The sequence below is a fragment of the Photinus pyralis genome, unplaced genomic scaffold, assembly GCF_008802855.1.
Source record: "Photinus pyralis isolate 1611_PpyrPB1 unplaced genomic scaffold, Ppyr1.3 Ppyr1.4_LG9, whole genome shotgun sequence".
Lineage (NCBI taxonomy): Eukaryota > Metazoa > Arthropoda > Insecta > Coleoptera > Lampyridae > Photinus > Photinus pyralis.
In genome coordinates, this window is record NW_022170878.1 from 8799612 (window position 1) to 8820613 (window position 21002).

Below are 21002 nucleotides of genomic sequence, written 5' to 3' on the forward strand. Positions count from 1 at the left end.
GCTTGAATTCACCCACTTTAGACGTACGGAATGAATTTTCAAGCCTCAAATTTCCTCGAAAGTTTGAGAATATTCACCAAAAATTTCAAAATTCTGGTCAGACACTTGAAATGACCCTCAAAATTAAAGTCCATTTCAAATCAAGCTGCCCTTTATGTGTTTCGGTTTGAATTCGCCCACTTTAGACGTTCGGATTGAATTTTCAAGCGTCAAATTTCCTCGAAAGTTTGAGAATATTCACCAAAAATTTCAAAAATCTGGTCAGACACTTGAAATACCCCTCAAAATTAGAGTCCATTTCACATAAAACTTCGCTTTAAATTTTTGGGCTTGAATTCACCCACTTCAGACGTACGGAATAAATTTTCAAGCCTCAAATTTCCTCGAAAGTTTGAGAATATTCACAAAAAATTTCCAAATTCTGATCAGACACTTGAAATGACCCTCAAAATTAAAGTCCATTTCAAATAAAGCTGCCCTTTAGGTGTTTCGGTTTGAATTCGCCCACTTTAGACATACGGAATGAATTTTCAAGCGTCAAATCTCCTCAACAGTTTGAGAATACTCACCAAAAATTTCAAAAAACTGGTCAGACACTTGAAATACCCCTCAAAATGAAAGTCCATTTCACATAAAACTTCGCTTTAAATTTTTGGGCTTGAATTCACCCACTTTAGACGTACGGAATGAATTTTCAATGCTCAAATTTCCTCGAAAGTTTGAGAATATTCACAAAAAATTTCAAAAATCTGGTCAGACACTTGAAATGACCCTCAAAATTAAAGTCCATTTCAAATAAAGCTGCCCTTTAGGTGTTTCGGTTTGAATTCGCCCACTTTAGACGTTCGGATTGAATTTTCAAGCGTCATATTTCAAAATTGATCCGGAAGTTTAAGAATATTCACCAAAAATTTTAAAATTCAGGTCAGACGCTTGAAATGACCCTCAAAATTAAAGTCCATTTCAAATCAAGCTGCCCTTTAGGTGTTTCGGTTTGAATTCGCCCACTTTAGACGTTCGGATTGAATTTTCTAGCGTCATATTTCAAAATTGATCCGGAAGTTTAAGAATATTCACAAAAAATGTTAAAATTCAGGTCAGACGCTTGAAACACCCCTCAAATTTAAAGTCCATTTCACATAAAACTTCGCTTTAAAATTTTGGGCTTGAATTCACCCACTTTAGACGTACGAATTGAATTTTCAAGCGTCAAATTTCAAAATTCATCCAGAAGTTTGAAATTATTCACCAAAAATTAAATAAAATAAATAAAATAAAATAAATTAAATAAATAAAATAAACAAACTAATTATCAGGCATTGCTCCGTCAATAATTGCTTGTATAAACGTAGTTTCAATAAATCAATAAATACATCCAGGTAGGTAAATATAAAAAATCCCGGATTTAGCTTAAATTGACGACCACCTGCGCCCTTTTACCCCATTACGCGAGAACCTGTATCTGAAAAACCACTCGCCGCATGCATATAATGGTCCAATTAGCATTTTCAATCCCTCATTTATTCAAATTAATTCCTCGCTCCGCTTTGATTACGCTTACGGTCCCCATTTATTATCAGCTAATTAGCAACAATGAGTAAGGAAATTCCGCAATTGACGAAAATTAACTTTTCATTCCTACGCGCCCGTTTAATAGGTCAATGTTATGCGAAAGTGCATAGTGTGTAATGTGTAAAAATAAAGACGGCGTCAATTGTGTAATTCGTGAACGAAAGCGTGACAATTGTGTTAATAAGCGGGGAGTCGGCGAACGGGTTTGTTTTTGTTGCTATTTATAATTAATTGTATATAAACATAGCAATTAGACCAATTGCGACGTTGCGAGATTATTATTAGATTTGGTTTTTAATCTTAATCAGAATTAAATATAGATTGAATTTGCTCAGGCGTCGCAGTTATTGATTGGCGCGCCGCGCTTGTGGCGCAGCGCCATCTCTCGCAAAACCGCTAAGTCTGCAGCAGTTTTCTGTCGTGTGTTCTGCAATTAGTTTACAGAGGGCACTAGTGTACCGGCATTGATTATTCTCAGCATTCTCATTGGATCATAACAAGTGACGTAACTGAATGAATTGAAATTATGTAGAATTAAATTAAAATCGCAATTTAATTCAAATAATTCGAATTTGTCGAAATTAAATTAATACTAATTATCCCCTAGACACATTGGTGATAATTTCCTATCTCAAAACATTTCCTAAGGAAATGCAACAAGAGTTTTCTGAACTTTCGAGAACGCGATTTTAATGAAACGGAATGTATTAGGTTTCTCGCGGATCGGTTGGCGAGACAAGGATGGCCAACCTCTCCAGCCGAGAGTGTAGTAAAAAGGTCGTTTGTCTCGCAATGGAACCCGACTGGCTGGCACCCGGAAAACACGCATTCACCCCCGTTAACGGATATGTTTTAACGTAAAGTTTCGGTTGCAGTTTTCGGGCGTGCTTTTTGGACAGTTTCCAAATTGGAATGAGGTTTGTAGTTACATCGATCTGGATACGCCTTTTTTTGCTTATTTTCGCGCTAACTCGATTTGTAACGCCTCTATCGTGTACGTGTGTTCTTTGTCGAGTGACATCTCGTAGTGGGCGACGTGGGTGGTTCCCTGGGGTAAAGGAAATGAAGCTCGAGATGCCTCTAAGATCAGGCAATAAAAGGAACATCGCGTGTTTTCTATTTCAGAGTAAATTCTTAATCGAATAAGATAGCATTTCACCAATTCCGAATGGAAAAACGTCAATTTTGGAACATAACCGAATTTCCCGAAGTCGCTTGTGGACAATCCCATAAATTTTTTGAGCTTAGAGTTACTAACAATTTCTCCAGACTTCTAAAGGACGTACGTCGATTTTTGAAGCATCAAAGTCCGCAAAAGCATCTATTTTTCAATATAAATTCAAAAAGCGATTTTAATTGAGAATGAAAAATATTATTTTTCGCTTGTGAACATTCCCATAACTTCTCGTGAAGTTTTGGGAGTGCATTTAGAGTTACTAACAATTTCTCCAAACTTCTAAAGGACGTACGTCGATTTTTAAAGCATCAAAATCCGCAATAGCGTCTATTTCTCAATATAAATTCAATAGGCGATTTTAATTGAGAATGAAAAATATTATTTTTCGCTTGTGAACATTCCCATAACTTCTCGTGAAGTTTTAGGAGTGCAATTAGAGTTACTAACAGTTTCGCCAGGCTTCTAAAGGACGTACGTCGATTTTTTAAGCATCAAAATCCGCAATAGCGTCTATTTCTCAATATAAATTCAAAAGGCGATTTTAATTGAGAATGAAAAATATTATTTTTCGCTTGTGAACATTCCCATAACTTCTCGTGAAGTTTTGGGAGTGCAATTAGAGTTACTAACAATTTCTCCAGACTTCGAAAGGACGTACGTCGATTTTTAAAGCATCAAAATCCGCAATAGCGTCTATTTCTCAATATAAATTCAATAGGCGATTTTAATTGAGAATGAAAAATATTATTTTTCGCTTGTGAACATTCCCATAACTTCTCGTGAAGTTTTAGGAGTGCAATTAGAGTTACTAACAGTTTCGCCAGGCTTCTAAAGGACGTACGTCGATTTTTTAAGCATCAAAATCCGCAATAGCGTCTATTTCTCAATATAAATTCAAAAGGCGATTTTAATTGAGAATGAAAAATATTATTTTTCGCTTGTGAACATTCCCATAACTTCTCGTGAAGTTTTGGGAGTGCATTTAGAGTTACTAACAATTTCTCCAAACTTCTAAAGGACGTACGTCGATTTTTAAAGCATCAAAATCCGCAATAGCGTCTATTTCTCAATATAAATTCAATAGGCGATTTTAATTGAGAATGAAAAATATTATTTTTCGCTTGTGAACATTCCCATAACTTCTCGTGAAGTTCTGGGAGTGCATTTAGAGTTACTAACAATTTCTCCAAACTTCTAAAGGACGTACGTCGATTTTTAAAGCATCAAAATCCGCAATAGCGTCTATTTCTCAATATAAATTCAAAAGGCGATTTTAATTGAGAATGAAAAATATTATTTTTCGCTTGTGAACATTCCCATAACTTCTCGTGAAGTTTTGGGAGTGCAATTAGAGTTACTAACAATTTCTCCAGACTTCGAAAGGACGTACGTCGATTTTTAAAGCATCAAAATCCGCAATAGCGTCTATTTCTCAATATAAATTCAATAGGCGATTTTAATTGAGAATGAAAAATATTATTTTTCGCTTGTGAACATTCCCATAACTTCTCGTGAAGTTTTAGGAGTGCAATTAGAGTTACTAACAGTTTCGCCAGGCTTCTAAAGGACGTACGTCGATTTTTTAAGCATCAAAATCCGCAATAGCGTCTATTTCTCAATATAAATTCAAAAGGCGATTTTAATTGAGAATGAAAAATATTATTTTTCGCTTGTGAACATTCCCATAATTTCCTGTGAAGTTTTGGGAGTGCATTTAGAGTTACTAACAATTTCTCCAGACTTCTAAAGGACGTACGTCGATTTTTGAAGCATCAAAGTCCGCAAAAGCATCTATTTTTCAATATAAATTCAAAAAGCGATTTTAATTGAGAATGAAAAATATTATTTTTCGCTTGTGAACATTCCCATAACTTCTCGTGAAGTTTTGGGAGTGCATTTAGAGTTACTAACAATTTCTCCAAACTTCTAAAGGACGTACGTCGATTTTTAAAGCATCAAAATCCGCAATAGCGTCTATTTCTCAATATAAATTCAATAGGCGATTTTAATTGAGAATGAAAAATATTATTTTTCGCTTGTGAACATTCCCATAACTTCTCGTGAAGTTTTAGGAGTGCAATTAGAGTTACTAACAGTTTCGCCAGGCTTCTAAAGGACGTACGTCGATTTTTTAAGCATCAAAATCCGCAATAGCGTCTATTTCTCAATATAAATTCAAAAGGCGATTTTAATTGAGAATGAAAAATATTATTTTTCGCTTGTGAACATTCCCATAACTTCTCGTGAAGTTTTGGGAGTGCAATTAGAGTTACTAACAATTTCTCCAGACTTCGAAAGGACGTACGTCGATTTTTAAAGCATCAAAATCCGCAATAGCGTCTATTTCTCAATATAAATTCAATAGGCGATTTTAATTGAGAATGAAAAATATTATTTTTCGCTTGTGAACATTCCCATAATTTCCTGTGAAGTTTTGGGAGTGCAATTAGAGAAGATAAACGTTATTATTTTGGTATATGGAAATATGGTGAGAAAGAACGAAATTTTGAAGTCCAGGGACCTAGACATGAAATGAGCAATGTTTCAAGGGCTGATGCGCGGGAGAAATGTTTTCTGCCCTTTAATTGATAGGGTCGCGCACCTGTAGATGTTTGACCTTTAATTTTCCGGCGTCGATGGATCTCATTAACGTGACTTACCGCTTTATTTTCCAAATTATGCACACTATGAAGCTCTATGTGCTGGGGCGGCGTCGGTCTCGTCTCCCTCTCGCCCTGATGATGAGACTTGTTATTGTCGATCTCTTTGGGGTGCATCTCGGCGCTCGTCTTTCTGCCGTTCTTGGCGTCGTCGAGCGCGTGGCCCTCGGCGTCCCTGTGGATACCCTGCGCGTCGATGAAGTGCAGCTGGTAGGAGTGAGGGATGCCGTGCGAGTCGATGTATAGTCCCGAGTCCTCGGACTGGCTGCGGCTCTCCTTCAGCTGTCCGTTCTGGTGGTGGGCCTTCGAGTGGTGGCCGTGGTCCGGTTTCTGAAAGAGTTTCGCGAACTCCTCGTGGTGAGCGTGGTGGTCCTTCGGTAGGACGGGAAACTCGCGCGGGTGCCCTTGGTGCTTTTGCGCGTCCTTCAGGTGACTCTCGACGTCGTCGTGGTGCAGCTTGTGGTGGCTGAGCGACTCCTTGTGCGATTTGCCCTTCGGGTCCTTGTGGCACTCTTTGTGGTGGTGAGGAGCGTGATGGTGGGACGCTTCCATCAAGGTCGGCTGAATGTGTGTCACAAATTGCGCCATTCCTTCGGTCCGTTAAGCACTAGGTAAAGTTACACGCGTATAAAAACTGAAAAATTATTGCAATTGCAGTCCGCATGATTAGAGAGCGCCGCTACCGTCGACGGCTGATTAGAAAACATTCGCGTTTCTAGAAGTTCGGGGGAGTTATATGTGCACACTTTTCGAATAAAGTATTGAGACGCGGACGAGCATATTCGCGTAATCGATATTAGGGAAACAGAGTTTTGTATCCCATCTTGGAAGGGCCACTTCGGAGCACGCTCGAAATTTGATTCGCCACCCTCTACTCACGCTGCCTGGGAATTGGACATGCGTGCTCTTATCCTCCCTTCGACTTTTTATGTGCACTAAAAATTAATTTGAAACGCATTTATTAAATCGCCAAATTAACTTCAAATGTCTTTGCACCAATCAATTACTAACACTTGGCGACGATATTGGCTCGCATGCGATTTGGCGTCGCGACGCTGAAACGCGATATTTTAAAAGAATTTAATTGACTTCTGCTGGTGCTCAGTTGGAACGTACGTGACGACGTTAAGGGATTTTTCAGTGATTAACGTCGAGGGAACCATTTTTCAACTAAGTTGCCACGGAAATAATCATTTGCGTATCTAAAGCACTGCGCCAAAGTTCGTCACGTAATTATTTTCGCGCTCCAAGGTGCAATAAAGGTATTTTCAACCAACGATGATGGTCAAAGGAAAGATTTAATTTAAAATTACGCGCTTATATTTTACCTATATTCCCCCCAAAAACAGTATCAAGATAATTCCCAAGCGGGTTTTGAATTTAATGACAGAAGGGGCTTTCAGTAACGACAACTCCAGCTGAGAAAAAGTTCGCGTGGCTCTTTTCTGGAACTTCGAACTCCTTTAGGAGTCTTGAAAAATTTTTCGCGGTTTCGTTTCGGATTCGAAAGCTCATAAAAAGCTCTTCCTACTTCTATCAGTGAAAAGAAATGACTTTCAGCCTTTATTATATAAGTGTCTTCGGAATTAGGCGCCCAAGAATAATTTTAATAATTTTTGAGCTTGAAATCCTCACACAAACTCCTTTAGGAGTCTTGAAAAATTTTTCGCGGTCCCGTTCCGGGTTCGAAAGCTCATAAAAGAGTTCTTCCTACTTCTATAAACCAAAAGAAATGACTTTCAGCCTCTATTATACAAGTGTCTTCTGAATTAGACGCCCAAGAATAATTTTAATAATTTTTGAGCTTCAAATCCTCACACAAACTCCTTTAGGAGTCTTGAAAAATTTTTCGCAGTTTCGTTCCGGGTTCGAAAGCTCATAAAAGAGTTCGTCCTACTTCTATCAGTGAAAAGAAATGACTTTCAGCCTCTATTATATGAGTGTCCTCTGAATTAGACGCCCAAGAATAATTTGAATAATTTTTGAGCTTGAAATCCTCAAACAAACTCCTTGAGGAGTCTTGAAAAATTTTTCGCGGTTTCGTTCCGGGTTCGAAAGCTCATAAAAGAGTTCTTCCTACTTCTATCAGTGAAAAGAAATGACTTTCAGCCTTTATTATATAAGTGTCTTCGGAATTAGGGGCCCAAGAATAATTTTAGGGGCCCAAGAATAATGAAAATCCTTACACAAACTCCTTTAGGAGTCTTGAAAAATTTTTCGCGGTCTCGTTCCGGGTTCGAAAGCTCATAAAAGAGTTCGTCCTACTTCTATCAGTGAAAAGAAATGACTTTCAGCCTTTATTATATAAGTGTCTTCGGAATTAGGCGCCCAAGAATAATTTCAATAATTTTTGAGCTTGAAATCCTCACACAAACTCCTTTAGGAGTCTTGAAAAATTTTTCGCGGTCTCGTTCCGGGTTCGAAAGCTCATAAAAGAGCTGCTCGTACTTCTATCAGTGAAAAGAAATGACTTTCAACCTCTATTATACAAGTGTCTTCAGAATTAGACGCCCAAGACTAATTTGAATAATTTTTGATCTTCAAATCTTCACACAAACTCCTTTAGGAGTCTTGAAAAATTTTTCGCGGTCTCGTTCCGGGTTCGAAAGCTCATAAAAGAGTTCTTCCTACTTCTATAAACGAAAAGAAATAACTTTCAGCCTCTATTATATAAGTGGCTTCTGAATTAGAAGCCCAAGAATAATTTTAATAATTTTTTAGCTTCAAATCCTCAAACAAACTCCTTGAGGAGCCTTGAAAAATTTTTCGCGGTTTCGTTCCGGGTTCGAAAGCTCATAAAAGAGTTCTTCCTACTTCTATCAGTGAAAAGAAATGAATTTCAGCCTTTATTATATAAGTGTCTTCGGAATTAGGGGCCCAAGAATAATTTTAATAATTTTTGAGCTTGAAATCCTCACACAAACTCCTTTAGGAGTCTTGAAAAATTTTTCGCGGTCTCGTTCCGGGTTCGAAAGCTCATAAAAGAGTTCTTCCTACTTCTATCAGTGAAAAGAAATGACTTTCAGCCTCTATTATACAAGTGTCTTCTGAATTAGACGCCCAAGAATAATTTTTATAATTTTTGAGCTTCAAATCCTCACACAAACTCCTTTAGGAGTCTTGAAAAATTTGTCGCGGTCTCGTTCCGGGTTCGAAAGCTCATAAAAGAGTTCGTCCTACTTCTATCAGTGAAAAGAAATGACTTTCAGCCTTTATTATATAAGTGTCTTCGGAATTAGGCGCCCAAGAATAATTTCAATAATTTTTGAGCTTGAAATCCTCACACAAACTCCTTTAGGAGTCTTGAAAAATTTTTCGCGGTCTCGTTCCGGGTTCGAAAGCTCATAAAAGAGCTGCTCGTACTTCTATCAGTGAAAAGAAATGACTTTCAACCTCTATTATACAGTGTCTTCAAATTAGAAAGAAAAATTTTTCGCGGTCTCGTTCCGGGTTCGAAAGCTCATAAAAGAGTTCTTCCTACTTCTATAGTGAAAAGAAATGACTTTCAGCCTCTATTATATAAGTGTCTTCTGAATTAGACGCCCAAGAATAATTTTTATAATTTTTGAGCTTCAAATCCTCACACAAACTCCTTTAGGAGTCTTGAAAAATTTTTCGCCGTTTCGTTTCGGGTTCGAAAGCTCATAAAAAGCTCTTCCTACTTCTATCAGTGAAAAGAAATGGTTTTCAGCCTCTATTATATAAGTGTCTTCAGAATTAGACGCCCAAGAATAATTTTAATAATTTTTGAGCTTCAAATCCTCACACAAACTCCTTTAGGAGTCTTGAAAAATTTTTCGCGGTCTCGTTCCGGGTTCGAAAGCTCATAAAAGAGTTCTTCCTACTTCTATCAGTGAAAAGAAATGACTTTCAGCCTCTATTATACAAGTGTCTTCTGAATTAGACGCCCAAGAATAATTTTTATAATTTTTGAGCTTCAAATCCTCACACAAACTCCTTTAGGAGTCTTGAAAAATTTTTCGCGGTCTCGTTCCGGGTTCGAAAGCTCATAAAAGAGTTCTTCCTACTTCTATAAACGAAAAGAAATGACTTTCAGCCTCTATTATACAAGTGTCTTCTGAATTAGACGCCCAAGAATAATTTTTATAATTTTTGAGCTTCAAATCCTCACACAAACTCCTTTAGGAGTCTTGAAAAATTTTTCGCGGTCTCGTTCCGGGTTCGAAAGCTCATAAAAGAGTTCTTCCTACTTCTATCAGTGAAAAGAAATGACTTTCAGCCTCTATTATATAAGTGTCTTCTGAATTAGACGCCCAAGAATAATTTTTATAATTTTTGAGCTTCAAATCCTCACACAAACTCCTTTAGGAGTCTTGAAAAATTTTTCGCGGTCTCGTTCCGGGTTCGAAAGCTCATAAAAGAGTTCTTCCTACTTCTATCAGTGAAAAGAAATGACTTTCAGCCTCTATTATATAAGTGTCTTCTGAATTAGACGCCCAAGAATAATTTTTATAATTTTTGAGCTTCAAATCCTCACACAAACTCCTTTAGGAGTCTTGAAAAATTTTTCGCCGTTTCGTTTCGGGTTCGAAAGCTCATAAAAAGCTCTTCCTACTTCTATCAGTGAAAAGAAATGGTTTTCAGCCTCTATTATATAAGTGTCTTCAGAATTAGACGCCCAAGAATAATTTTAATAATTTTTGAGCTTCAAATCCTCACACAAACTCCTTTAGGAGTCTTGAAAAATTTTTCGCGGTCTCGTTCCGGGTTCGAAAGCTCATAAAAGAGTTCTTCCTACTTCTATCAGTGAAAAGAAATGACTTTCAGCCTCTATTATACAAGTGTCTTCTGAATTAGACGCCCAAGAATAATTTTTATAATTTTTGAGCTTCAAATCCTCACACAAACTCCTTTAGGAGTCTTGAAAAATTTTTCGCGGTCTCGTTCCGGGTTCGAAAGCTCATAAAAGAGTTCTTCCTACTTCTATAAACGAAAAGAAATGACTTTCAGCCTCTATTATACAAGTGTCTTCTGAATTAGACGCCCAAGAATAATTTTTATAATTTTTGAGCTTCAAATCCTCACACAAACTCCTTTAGGAGTCTTGAAAAATTTGTCGCGGTCTCGTTCCGGGTTCGAAAGCTCATAAAAGAGTTCGTCCTACTTCTATCAGTGAAAAGAAATGACTTTCAGCCTTTATTATATAAGTGTCTTCGGAATTAGGCGCCCAAGAATAATTTCAATAATTTTTGAGCTTGAAATCCTCACACAAACTCCTTTAGGAGTCTTGAAAAATTTTTCGCGGTCTCGTTCCGGGTTCGAAAGCTCATAAAAGAGCTTCTTCCTACTTCTATAAACGAAAAGAAATAACTTTCAGCCTCTATTATATAAGTGGCTTCTGAATTAGAAGCCCAAGAATAATTTTAATAATTTTTTAGCTTCAAATCCTCAAACAAACTCCTTGAGGAGCCTTGAAAAATTTTTCGCGGTTTCGTTCCGGGTTCGAAAGCTCATAAAAGAGTTCTTCCTACTTCTATCAGTGAAAAGAAATGACTTTCAGCCTTTATTATATAAGTGTCTTCGGAATTAGGGGCCCAAGAATAATTTTAATAATTTTTGAGCTTGAAATCCTCACACAAACTCCTTTAGGAGTCTTGAAAAATTTTTCGCGGTCTCGTTCCGGGTTCGAAAGCTCATAAAAGAGTTCTTCCTACTTCTATCAGTGAAAAGAAATGACTTTCAGCCTCTATTATATAAGTGTCTTCTGAATTAGACGCCCAAGAATAATTTTTATAATTTTTGAGCTTCAAATCCTCACACAAACTCCTTTAGGAGTCTTGAAAAATTTTTCGCGGTCTCGTTCCGGGTTCGAAAGCTCATAAAAGAGTTCTTCCTACTTCTATCAGTGAAAAGAAATGACTTTCAGCCTCTATTATATAAGTGTCTTCTGAATTAGACGCCCAAGAATAATTTTTATAATTTTTGAGCTTCAAATCCTCACACAAACTCCTTTAGGAGTCTTGAAAAATTTTTCGCGGTCTCGTTCCGGGTTCGAAAGCTCATAAAAGAGTTCTTCCTACTTCTATCAGTGAACAGAAATGACTATCAGCCTCTAGTATGAACGTGTCTTCTGAATTAGACGCCCGAGAATCATTTTTAGGACTTTGAAACTTCAAACCTCCACACAAACTCCTTTAGGAGTCTTGAAAAATCTTTCCTGGCCCCATTCAGGCCTTGTAAGTGCCCTACTTTCATAAGAAAAAGCTAATGATGTTCATCCTACAATTCAATCGATTGGGGTTTTAACCGATTTGCCGTTGTTTCGTCGCCTCTTACGACACGCAGTGTCCTCTGCGGTAGGGTTACTCTTATCCGACCCTACACGGATAGAACTATAGTCCAAGTAACAATAATAGGCAAGTGATTATACCATTATACAATAACAACATTCAATTTAAAAACAAAATTGAAATTCACTCCATTTCGAAATATTTTGGAAACAGAGACCGTACGGCTCTGTGAACTCGGACTTCGGACATGGAAAAGGCACCAAATTATGCAACTGATAATTACAATGAATTAGATTTCGTATTAAAAATCGTCCTTCTAAACATGATTAGTATTCATTCCATATTGTCGAGTCGACTACTATGGAGGAATGTGGCGTAACACCGTTTCGCTTAAACGCGCACGTTTAGAAACCGGTCAAGTATTATGCAAATTCGTCCATCGCTATTTGTTATTAATTATTATTGTTTTTAATTGTGTTTGTGTCGTGCTGATCTGTGGGGCCTTGATAATGAAAGTTATTTATACGTTTGTGCAACAGTTGAAATGAAAGCGCCGCGCAGCTCCCGTATCTGAGGGGGAAAAAACGGACCCCCTTATCTTATCGGGCGCGATAGGTGAATTCCGAGTGCGACGTGTAAATAAAAAAGTCATGTCGTGCGGAAGGTTGGCAGCGATCGACTGGGAGGAAAATTAGTGCCCTTTTTGGGAGGTGGTACCGTTTTCGTTAGCGGACGAGCCCATGGCGCCGCAAAAACGCATAGAAACCGTTTCGCTTGCGGTCGACTCGCTTTACCACAATGGCGGCGTCGATCCCAAGGTGCACAGGACCGGCTTGAGCCCGCAGCGTTGGCGAAACTCGGCCCAGTCCATCAAATCGCAAAGTTCTCTGCGCACCGTTCCCGAAGAGGAGGACGGGGCGGAAACGGGCGTACCGACAGAGAAAAACGGAGGTGGGGTTCGAACGAGTTTTGCAAAAAATGTGTCCTCACGAACTAGTAGTGTGACGTCACTGACCAAGGGGATCAGGGCCTATGATAACGGTGCCCTCGATGAGAAGACGATTCAATTTGAGAGAGGCTATAATGATAGCACCAGATCATCGGTCCATGAAAGTGTTGCCAGTTTACAGTAAGTACCCAAAGCACTTTTTTGCAAAATTTAATTTTGTCGCCCGAAGTGTTTTGTTATGACGGAAATAATTAACTGCAGGTTCAAAGATAAGATTAAGGGTAATCTCCCGGTACTTTGCGTGTGTCAACACCTACCGTATAATTTGTCAAGATAAGGTGATTGTTTATAACAATGTCTTCTTTACTGTCTAAAGAATTTAGCTATACAAAACAAAATGGACCCAAAAACTATTGCTCCAAATATTCAGCCAATTGAATTGTTGGCCACAAGTGATGAAATAATAACGGGCGATCAAAAATGAGTTGCTGTCGAGTCGCCTTTGGAAGTTTACGATTTTCCATGTAAACAAAAATTCCAAAGGTAACTCGACAGCAACTCATTTTTGATCGCATAGTATAATATATGGTCAAATCAATACGTCAGAGGAGAACCAAAAATTGTCTGAATCCCAAAAGTACTTACCTAATGCTCACCATCGAAAAAATTAAAGTAAACATGACATTTGTCCCTTATTTTGTGTTTCAAGTTCCAAAATAAATATGAACCAATGCGATTTTCGCATTTAGTACCAATATGGCCAAAAAATGACGTGACAGAAACGCGGTTTTGTGACTAAACATGTCGCACTTCCACAATTAATTATCTAATGCTCATAATCGAAGAATTTAGGTAGTCAGGATGACATGTGTCTTTTGTTTTTTGAGTCAGATTCCAAAATAAATACGGACCAATGCGATTTTCCCATTAGGACCAATATGGTCAAAAAATGACGTGACAGAAACGCGGTTTTGTGACCAAATATGTCGCACTTCCACAATTAATTATCTAATGCTCATAATCGAAGAATTTAGGTAGTCAGGATGACATGTGTCTTTTGTTTTTTGAGTCAGAATCCAAAATATAAACGGACCAATGCGATTTTCCCATTAGTACCAATATGGTCAAAAAATAACGTGACAGAAACGCGGTTTTGTGACCAAATATGTCGCACTTCCACAATTAATTATCTAATGCTCATAATCGAAGAATTTAAGTAGTCATGATGACATGTGTCATTTGTTTTTTGAGTCAGATTCCAAAATAAATACGGACCAATGCGATTTTCCCATTAGTACCAATATGGTCAAAAAATAACGTGACAGAAACGCGGTTTTGTGACCAAATATGTCGCACTTCCACAATTAATTATCTAATGCTCATAATCTAAGAATTTAAGTAGTCATGATGACATGTGTCATTTGTTTTTTGAGTCAGATTCCAAAATGGTACCAATATGGTCAAAAAATAACGTGACAGAAACGCGGTTTTGTGACCAAATATGTCGCACTTCCACAATTAATTATCTAATGCTCATAATCTAAGAATTTAAGTAGTCATGATGACATGTGTCATTTGTTTTTTGAGTCAGATTCCAAAATAAATACGGACCAATGCGATTTTCCCATTAGTACCAATATGGTCAAAAAATAACGTGACAGAAACGCGGTTTTGTGACCAAATATGTCGCACTTCCACAATTAATTATCTAATGCTCATAATCTAAGAATTTAAGTAGTCATGATGACATGTGTCATTTGTTTTTTGAGTCAGATTCCAAAATAAATACGGACCAATGCGATTTTCCCATTAGTACCAATATGGTCAAAAAATAACGTGACAGAAACGCGGTTTTGTGACCAAATATGTCGCACTTCCACAATTAATTATCTAATGCTCATAATCGAAGAATTTAAGTAGTCATGATGACATTGTGTCTTTTGTTTTTTGGGTCAGAATCCAAAATAAATACGGACCAATGCGATTTTCCCATTAGTACCAATATGGTCAAAAAATGACGTGACAGAAACGCGGGTTTGTGACCAAATATTGACGCACTTCCAAAACTAATTCCATAATGCTTATAATCGGAGCAGTTTGTCATTTGTTTTTTGAGTCAGGTTCCAAAAAAATGTGTGCCAAAACGATTTTCGCAATACTGCAAATATGACCAAAAAATGACGTGAGAGAACCGCGGTTTTATGACCAAAGATGTCTCAATCCCCAAATTACTTGCCTAATTCTCATAATCGAAGAAACATATCATTTATTTTTTTAATCAGGTTCCAAAATAAGTATGGACTAATCCGATTTTCGTAATACTGAAAAATATGACCAAACAATGACGTAATAGAAGAGCAGTTTTATGACCAAAAATTAATCAAAGAAAGTTGTGACATAATCAGGGTTGACGGAATTGTTTTTTCAGGGTACAACGCGAGCAATACTGTTGCTGCGTGAGATGGACGATGTTCGAAAGAAGGCTGGCGATATGCGTCGGCATTTTGGCGGGAACGATTTTTGGACTAGCGATAGCAGTCGGTCTTTTGGCCGGCGATCATGGCGTGGACGAGAAGTTTGTTTGGAAGCCTTAGCTTTTTTGTGATTATTTTTGTATTTGTACTTTATTTATTTAATAAAATATCGTTGTACTTTGTTGTTTACGTTAATGGCCACATCGGTGAGATAATGAGACGGTCGTTGTTTACAGTTGGACGATTGATAAATGGTGTTGTCGTTGACATTTGACCTTCATTGGCATTGGTGGATATTTTTATAAAGGCGATCGTTGAGCCTGGCACAGTTGATTTTGTACCAGTGCAAAAATGACAGACCTGCGGCTCCTGCTGGTCTTCGTGACTACATTAGCATATGTGATAGGCGCACCCACCTCTATTGAAGCTGAGGCATGCGGTTATAAGGTAATTTGGAGCAATTTACCTTGATCCTTTGTCAATTGCAATTTTCAGTCGTGCCACCCAATTAAAGACGGATTTGTGAACGTCCACATAGTCGCTCACACCCATGACGATGTTGGTTGGCTGAAGACGGTCGATCAGTACTACTACGGAAGTGGGTAAGCATCCCTTGCGACCAAGCCTGATGGATCATTTTAGGTAAAACAAGAATTCAACATGCCGGAGTGCAGTACATACTCGACTCGGTCCTTTCCGCCCTCCAGCGGGATCCCAAGCGAAGGTAAGGTGACCCAATGAGGCCCAAACCGAATCGGCCACCTTTCAGATTCATCTACGTCGAAACCGCCTTCCTGTGGAAGTGGTGGAAGCATCAGCACGACACCGTGAAGCATCAATTCCGAAAGCTGATCCGAAACGGCCAGCTCGAACTGATCGGGGGCGCGTGGAGCATGAACGACGAGGCCACAACCCACTATCATTCGATCATCGACCAGTTCACCTGGGGACTAAGGTACCTTCTCCCCGTGTCAAAACCATCGACTTAGCGCGCACTTCCAGAAAGCTAAACGAGACCTTCGGCTACTGCGGCCGGCCTAAAATCGGCTGGCAGATTGACCCTTTCGGGCACAGTCGCGAAATGGCGTCGATCTTCGCCCAGTTGGGTTTCGACGGCCTCTTTCTCGGTCGAATCGATTACCAAGACAAGAAGGTGCGTTTCGGGACGCGCACGCCCGAAATGATCTGGAAGGCCAGTCAAAATTTAGGCAACAGCTCCTTATTTACAAGTGTCATGTACAACACCTACTCGCCTCCTCCGGGCTTCTGCTTTGACGTTTTATGCGAGGACGACCCGATCATCGACGACAAGAGAAGTCCTGAGTATAACGCCCCCAAGCGGGTAAGTGAAAAATGAAGAATGCCTTTCTCAAACGGGAGAATCCCCGGTTTCCAGTTACAAAGTCGCTCTCGTTTACGGCAGCTCCACCTTCATTGCTTCATCTGCATTTCTTACAGGTCCAACAGTTCCTGGATTACGTAAAGAACATGACTAAAGTCTACACGACTAACAACGTCCTCGTGACGATGGGCGAAGATTTCACCTACCAGGACGCACACGTCTGGTTCAAAAACATCGATAAGCTAATGCTGTAAGTACCATTCTAGTTTCGAAAACTCATTCGGACCGCGCAATCGCCAGGCACGCCAATCAACTTCAAGCAAACGGCTCGAAGTACAACCTGATTTACTCGACGCCGTCCTGCTACCTGAAGGCGGTGCACGAGGAGTCCAAGAAACGCAACTTGCAGTACCCGACCAAAACCGACGACTTCTTCCCGTACGGCTCCGACTCGCACGCCTTCTGGACCGGCTACTTCACCTCCAAGCCGACGATCAAGCGATTCGAGAGGCTAGGCAACAACTTCCTGCAGGTGAGCTAACGCAAAGGCGCGCCCGTCCGCTAATTCGTTTCGCTCCCCTGAAGGTGTGCAAGCAGCTGTACGCCTTAACGGATTTGGGTCCGGAAGACTGGGCCGATTTAAACGTGATGAGGGAGGCGATGGGAGTGATGCAGCACCACGACGCGGTCACGGGAACGGAGAAGGAGCACGTGGCGCACGATTACGCCCGAATTCTGTCGCGCGGTTTCGACGAGTGCCAATTCACCTCCGCTACCGCTTTGAGGTAGGAGTACTCGGTCATCTTTCGTTGGCATTTTACCCCACTTCATCTTGACGGTCATTGCCTGGTGGTATTCCATACTCCACGGGCTTCTGCTGTTATTTCAACTACAACTACCGCCGTAAAACACCGGGGGAGAAGGATCTATATCTTGGAGAAGAATGTGTAACCGGGGGGGTCTGGGGGGTATAAAATACCGTCCCAGAAATAATCAGGTAAGTCTCCAAAAACATTCTCGTCCACGTGACGGAAACACCGAATCAATTTAATTGACCTCGATTGACCTCGCGAGTAAAAAGGAGTGGGGTAAAGTGCACTGCTTCTCCTGGTAGGCTTTTAGTGCTTTTGACCAATGACCATTTCAGCAAAATCATTGATAAAGCGGGTATCAAAAGTGACCCCAACCCTTCACCTTCCATCCCGTTCGAATCCTGCTTGCTGAGCAACATGAGTCAGTGCGCGCTGACGGAAAACAACCCCAAATTCCTCGCCACAATTTACAACCCACTAAGCAGACCGGTGAATCACTACGTCCGACTGCCAGTTCCGAATGGTACCTACAAGGTGACCGATGGCCAAGGAAAGGAGCTTACCGTGCAAGCAATTCCAATACCAGAAACAATCGCCAACATTCCCGGAAGGTACAGCAAGGCGACTCAAGAGATCATCTTCCTCGCCGAGTCCCTGCCCCCTCTAGGCTTCAAGTCGTACTACGTCGCCAAGACCTCCTCGGAGATGGCTTCCGTAACGGAGGAATCCGTCCAGCCGGTGCAACTATCTCTCGACGAAAACTCGGGGCTGCTCTCCGACATCAACTTCAGCGGTAACAAAATTCAGGTGACCCAAAACTTTTACTTCTACCAAGGAGCGGTGGGCAACAACGAGGTCGCCGAGAACCGATCATCGGGCGCTTACATTTTCAGACCGAACGGTACCGTACCGTTCACAATCTCGAAGAAGGTCGTTAATAAGAAGTACAACGGCAAGCTCGTCAACGAGATCCATCAGGTGTTCAACGAGTGGACGAGCCAAATAATTCGAACGTACAACCAGGAGAATTTCGTGGAGTTCGACTGGTTAATCGGGCCGATACCGAGAGGGTGAGCGAAACGTCCGCACGCGCTACTGTCAATTATTCGCGTCAAACATTTTAGGAACGTGAACGGCGTCGAGGTGATCTCGCGCTATTCGACGAATCTCAAATCGGAATCGACCTTCTACACGGATTCGAACGGAAGGGAGCTACTGAAGAGGGTGAGAAACTTCAGGCCGACGTGGAGGGTGAACATGACCGAGCCGGTCGCGAGCAACTACTATCCGGTTACGTCGAAGATACTCATACGCGATCCGAACGAGGACCTGGAGGTCGCCGTGTTGACCGATCGAGCGCAAGGCGGCACCAGCTTGAACGACGGAGAAATCGAGCTGATGGTGAGCGTCTAAGTCAAACGAGTCGCGATTAACGTTCGCGATTTAGGTGCATCGAAATTGCCTGCACGATGACGCCTTTGGAGTGGGCGAGTCCTTGGACGAGATGGCCTTCGGTAAACGACTGGTCGCGAGAGGCACGCACTACGTCATCGGCGGTTCATACATCAAACCCGCAAAAGGCGGCAAAAGCCTAGCTGCCCAAGAACGAGATCTCGCGCAAAGGAAGCTGCTACAAGCCTGGACGTTTGTGGCACCGACGAACGGGTTAAGCTACCAGGAGTACTCCTCGAAGTACGTCATGGAGGTAAGACACTTGATCCCCCGGCTATCGGTGCTGACAAATTACCTCGCAGTACTCGGGACTTCAGCGGGCCTTACCAGACAACGTGCAAATCCTCACCTTGGAGCCGTGGTACGGAATGAACTTCCTTTTGCGATTGGAGCACTACTTGGAGAAGAACGAGGATCCAATTCTCTCACAGCCCGTCACCGTCAATCTTAAGGACTTGTTCTCCGCCTTCGAAATTCTCTCCTACCGGGAAACAACACTAGGCGCGAATCAGTGGCTGGACGAGAACCACCACCGGCTGTCGTTTAATGAAAGTAAAACCGCCGAAGACCTAGTGCATCGGCACGAGAACGACCCGCTGTGGACGGAGGGTGTCAAACGGTGGTTGCGCGACCAAACCGACGGCAACGGCGTCAATGACTACAACCGAGAGAGCCACCAGAAGAAGTTTGGTTCCCCTGGAAACTTTATGGTCACGTTAAACCCCATGGAGATTCGAACCTTTGTGATCGATGTCAAGATGCTGAAAGTCAACAACCTTTGATCCATTTTTCTGTTTAAGTGTATATAGTATGTAGGTACTGAATAAAGGGTGTTTATGCAAAACTACCCAGATGAAGATGTTGGGTGTTTTCTCGCCGAAATCGATGCGTAAATATCCATTTCGATAATTTTTTAAAACACGATTCAAGGAGTTGGGAGACAGTCAAGATTTTCAAAAGTTCTCGCCCGCGGCTACATTCGGTGCCTTTGGGATTTATTCAAAGTTAGCCTTGTGTAGTGTAATTTTTGCCGAAGCCGCCTTCGTCTTGCTCGGATACGACATTTTTGATGATCAATTCGAATAAATAGGCTGCAAAAGAATTATTGCCGAGTGAGCCGAAGGCGAGCTCGGCACAAACTTGGCTCAATTCGTGCTTTCGGGATTTAACCAAAGAACAAATTGGTCTTGTGTAGCCTAATTTGTGCCGAATTCGCCTTCGGATGTCGAATTGGTCACCAAAAAATGTGGTTGTGAACCGAGCCGAATGCTTTCGAGAGTTAACCAAAAGAAATACGGACCTTAAGGAGCTTGTATAAGAAATTGGTTTTGAACCTTGAAAAACTCCTGGGGGCCTTTAAGAATCGCAAACCTCCTGCTAGATCTTCCAAGAGTCGAAAAAGTCGAGACATTAAGCTTTGAATTTTAAAGAGCCTTTAAAGATCCCTAGGAGATTCTTTAAAAGACTTTTTAAGAGTCTTTATCGGACCTTAAGGTTCACTCAAACGGTCGTGGGAATGCGGAAATTCTTCAGATTTAAAAAATTGTTCAAATTTTTCGGGAGTCATGAGTAGCGTTGGGCAAAAAATCGATTAATCGATTATAATCAAACGATAATCAATAATCAGGTTTGATTATTCTATTAAATTAATCGATTAATCGATTATTTGATTAATCGATTATTTATTTGATTAATCGGTTATTTGATTAATCGATTGTTTGATTAATCAATCATTAAGTAAATTTTAATTGATTATTATTAGCTGGAATAATCGATAATCGATTATGAAAAATAATCGATTACACTGATTAATCGATTAATCAAATAATCGATTAATCAAATAATCGATTAATTTAATAGAATAATCAAACCCGATTATCGATTATCGTTTGATTATAATCGATTAATCGATTTTTTTGCCCAACGCTAATTAAGATTGTATCATCAAAACTAAAGCACACCTCATCGGAGAGTAAGCTGCCTAATCATTTATTTTTATTTATTTATTTCTATTTTTGACCTTCATTTTCAAATGGGCAGGGTTTCAGCCAAGGCTGTTCTACCAACCAACCCACTATGCATTTGCAAATATCCATGCCCGAACCCGGATTCGAACCAGGGACACTTTGTTGATTATTGATTAATCGATCTGCCTAGTAATGAACGATTTGATGAAAAGAGTAATGGAATTATTTTTTATTTTTATTATTAAATAATTAACGTATTAATGCATACAAACAGATATTTATCACTCCTTGTATGTGACAATCGACTTTTGATTAAACGATTAGGTGATTAATCGATTATTTGATT

General features: G+C 40.2%; 2 protein-coding genes across 4 annotated transcripts in view; one reads left to right on the forward strand and one right to left on the reverse strand.

Annotated features, from left to right (window-relative positions):
• Positions 1-6443, reverse strand: part of LOC116181325 (ankyrin-3-like) — a 37924-nt gene extending 31481 nt beyond the window's left edge. For both annotated transcript variants that reach the window (XM_031501642.1, XM_031501643.1), the window contains exon 1: positions 5410-6443. In XM_031501642.1, coding sequence (XP_031357502.1) covers positions 5410-5997 — 588 coding nt within the window. In that variant the 5' untranslated portion in view covers positions 5998-6443. The remainder of the gene's footprint in view (positions 1-5409) is intronic.
• On the forward strand, positions 1627-19546 carry LOC116181327 (lysosomal alpha-mannosidase-like). 2 transcript variants are annotated; one of them, XM_031501649.1, is made up of 14 exons: positions 12012-12789; positions 15038-15210; positions 15320-15530; positions 15579-15681; positions 15726-15807; positions 15853-16038; positions 16086-16425; positions 16542-16675; positions 16726-16957; positions 17011-17210; positions 17573-18307; positions 18362-18638; positions 18685-18942; positions 18992-19546. In XM_031501649.1, exons 3-14 carry the CDS (start codon positions 15435-15437, stop codon positions 19469-19471), a joined length of 3123 nt encoding a protein of 1040 aa, XP_031357509.1. In that variant the 5' UTR covers positions 12012-12789; positions 15038-15210; positions 15320-15434; the 3' UTR covers positions 19472-19546. The 2 variants fall into 2 exon arrangements, with proteins under 2 accessions (XP_031357510.1, XP_031357509.1); XM_031501650.1 differs by lacking the exons at positions 12012-12789; positions 15038-15210 and adding an exon at positions 1627-1775.
• The last annotated feature ends 1456 nt before the right edge of the window (positions 19547-21002 follow it).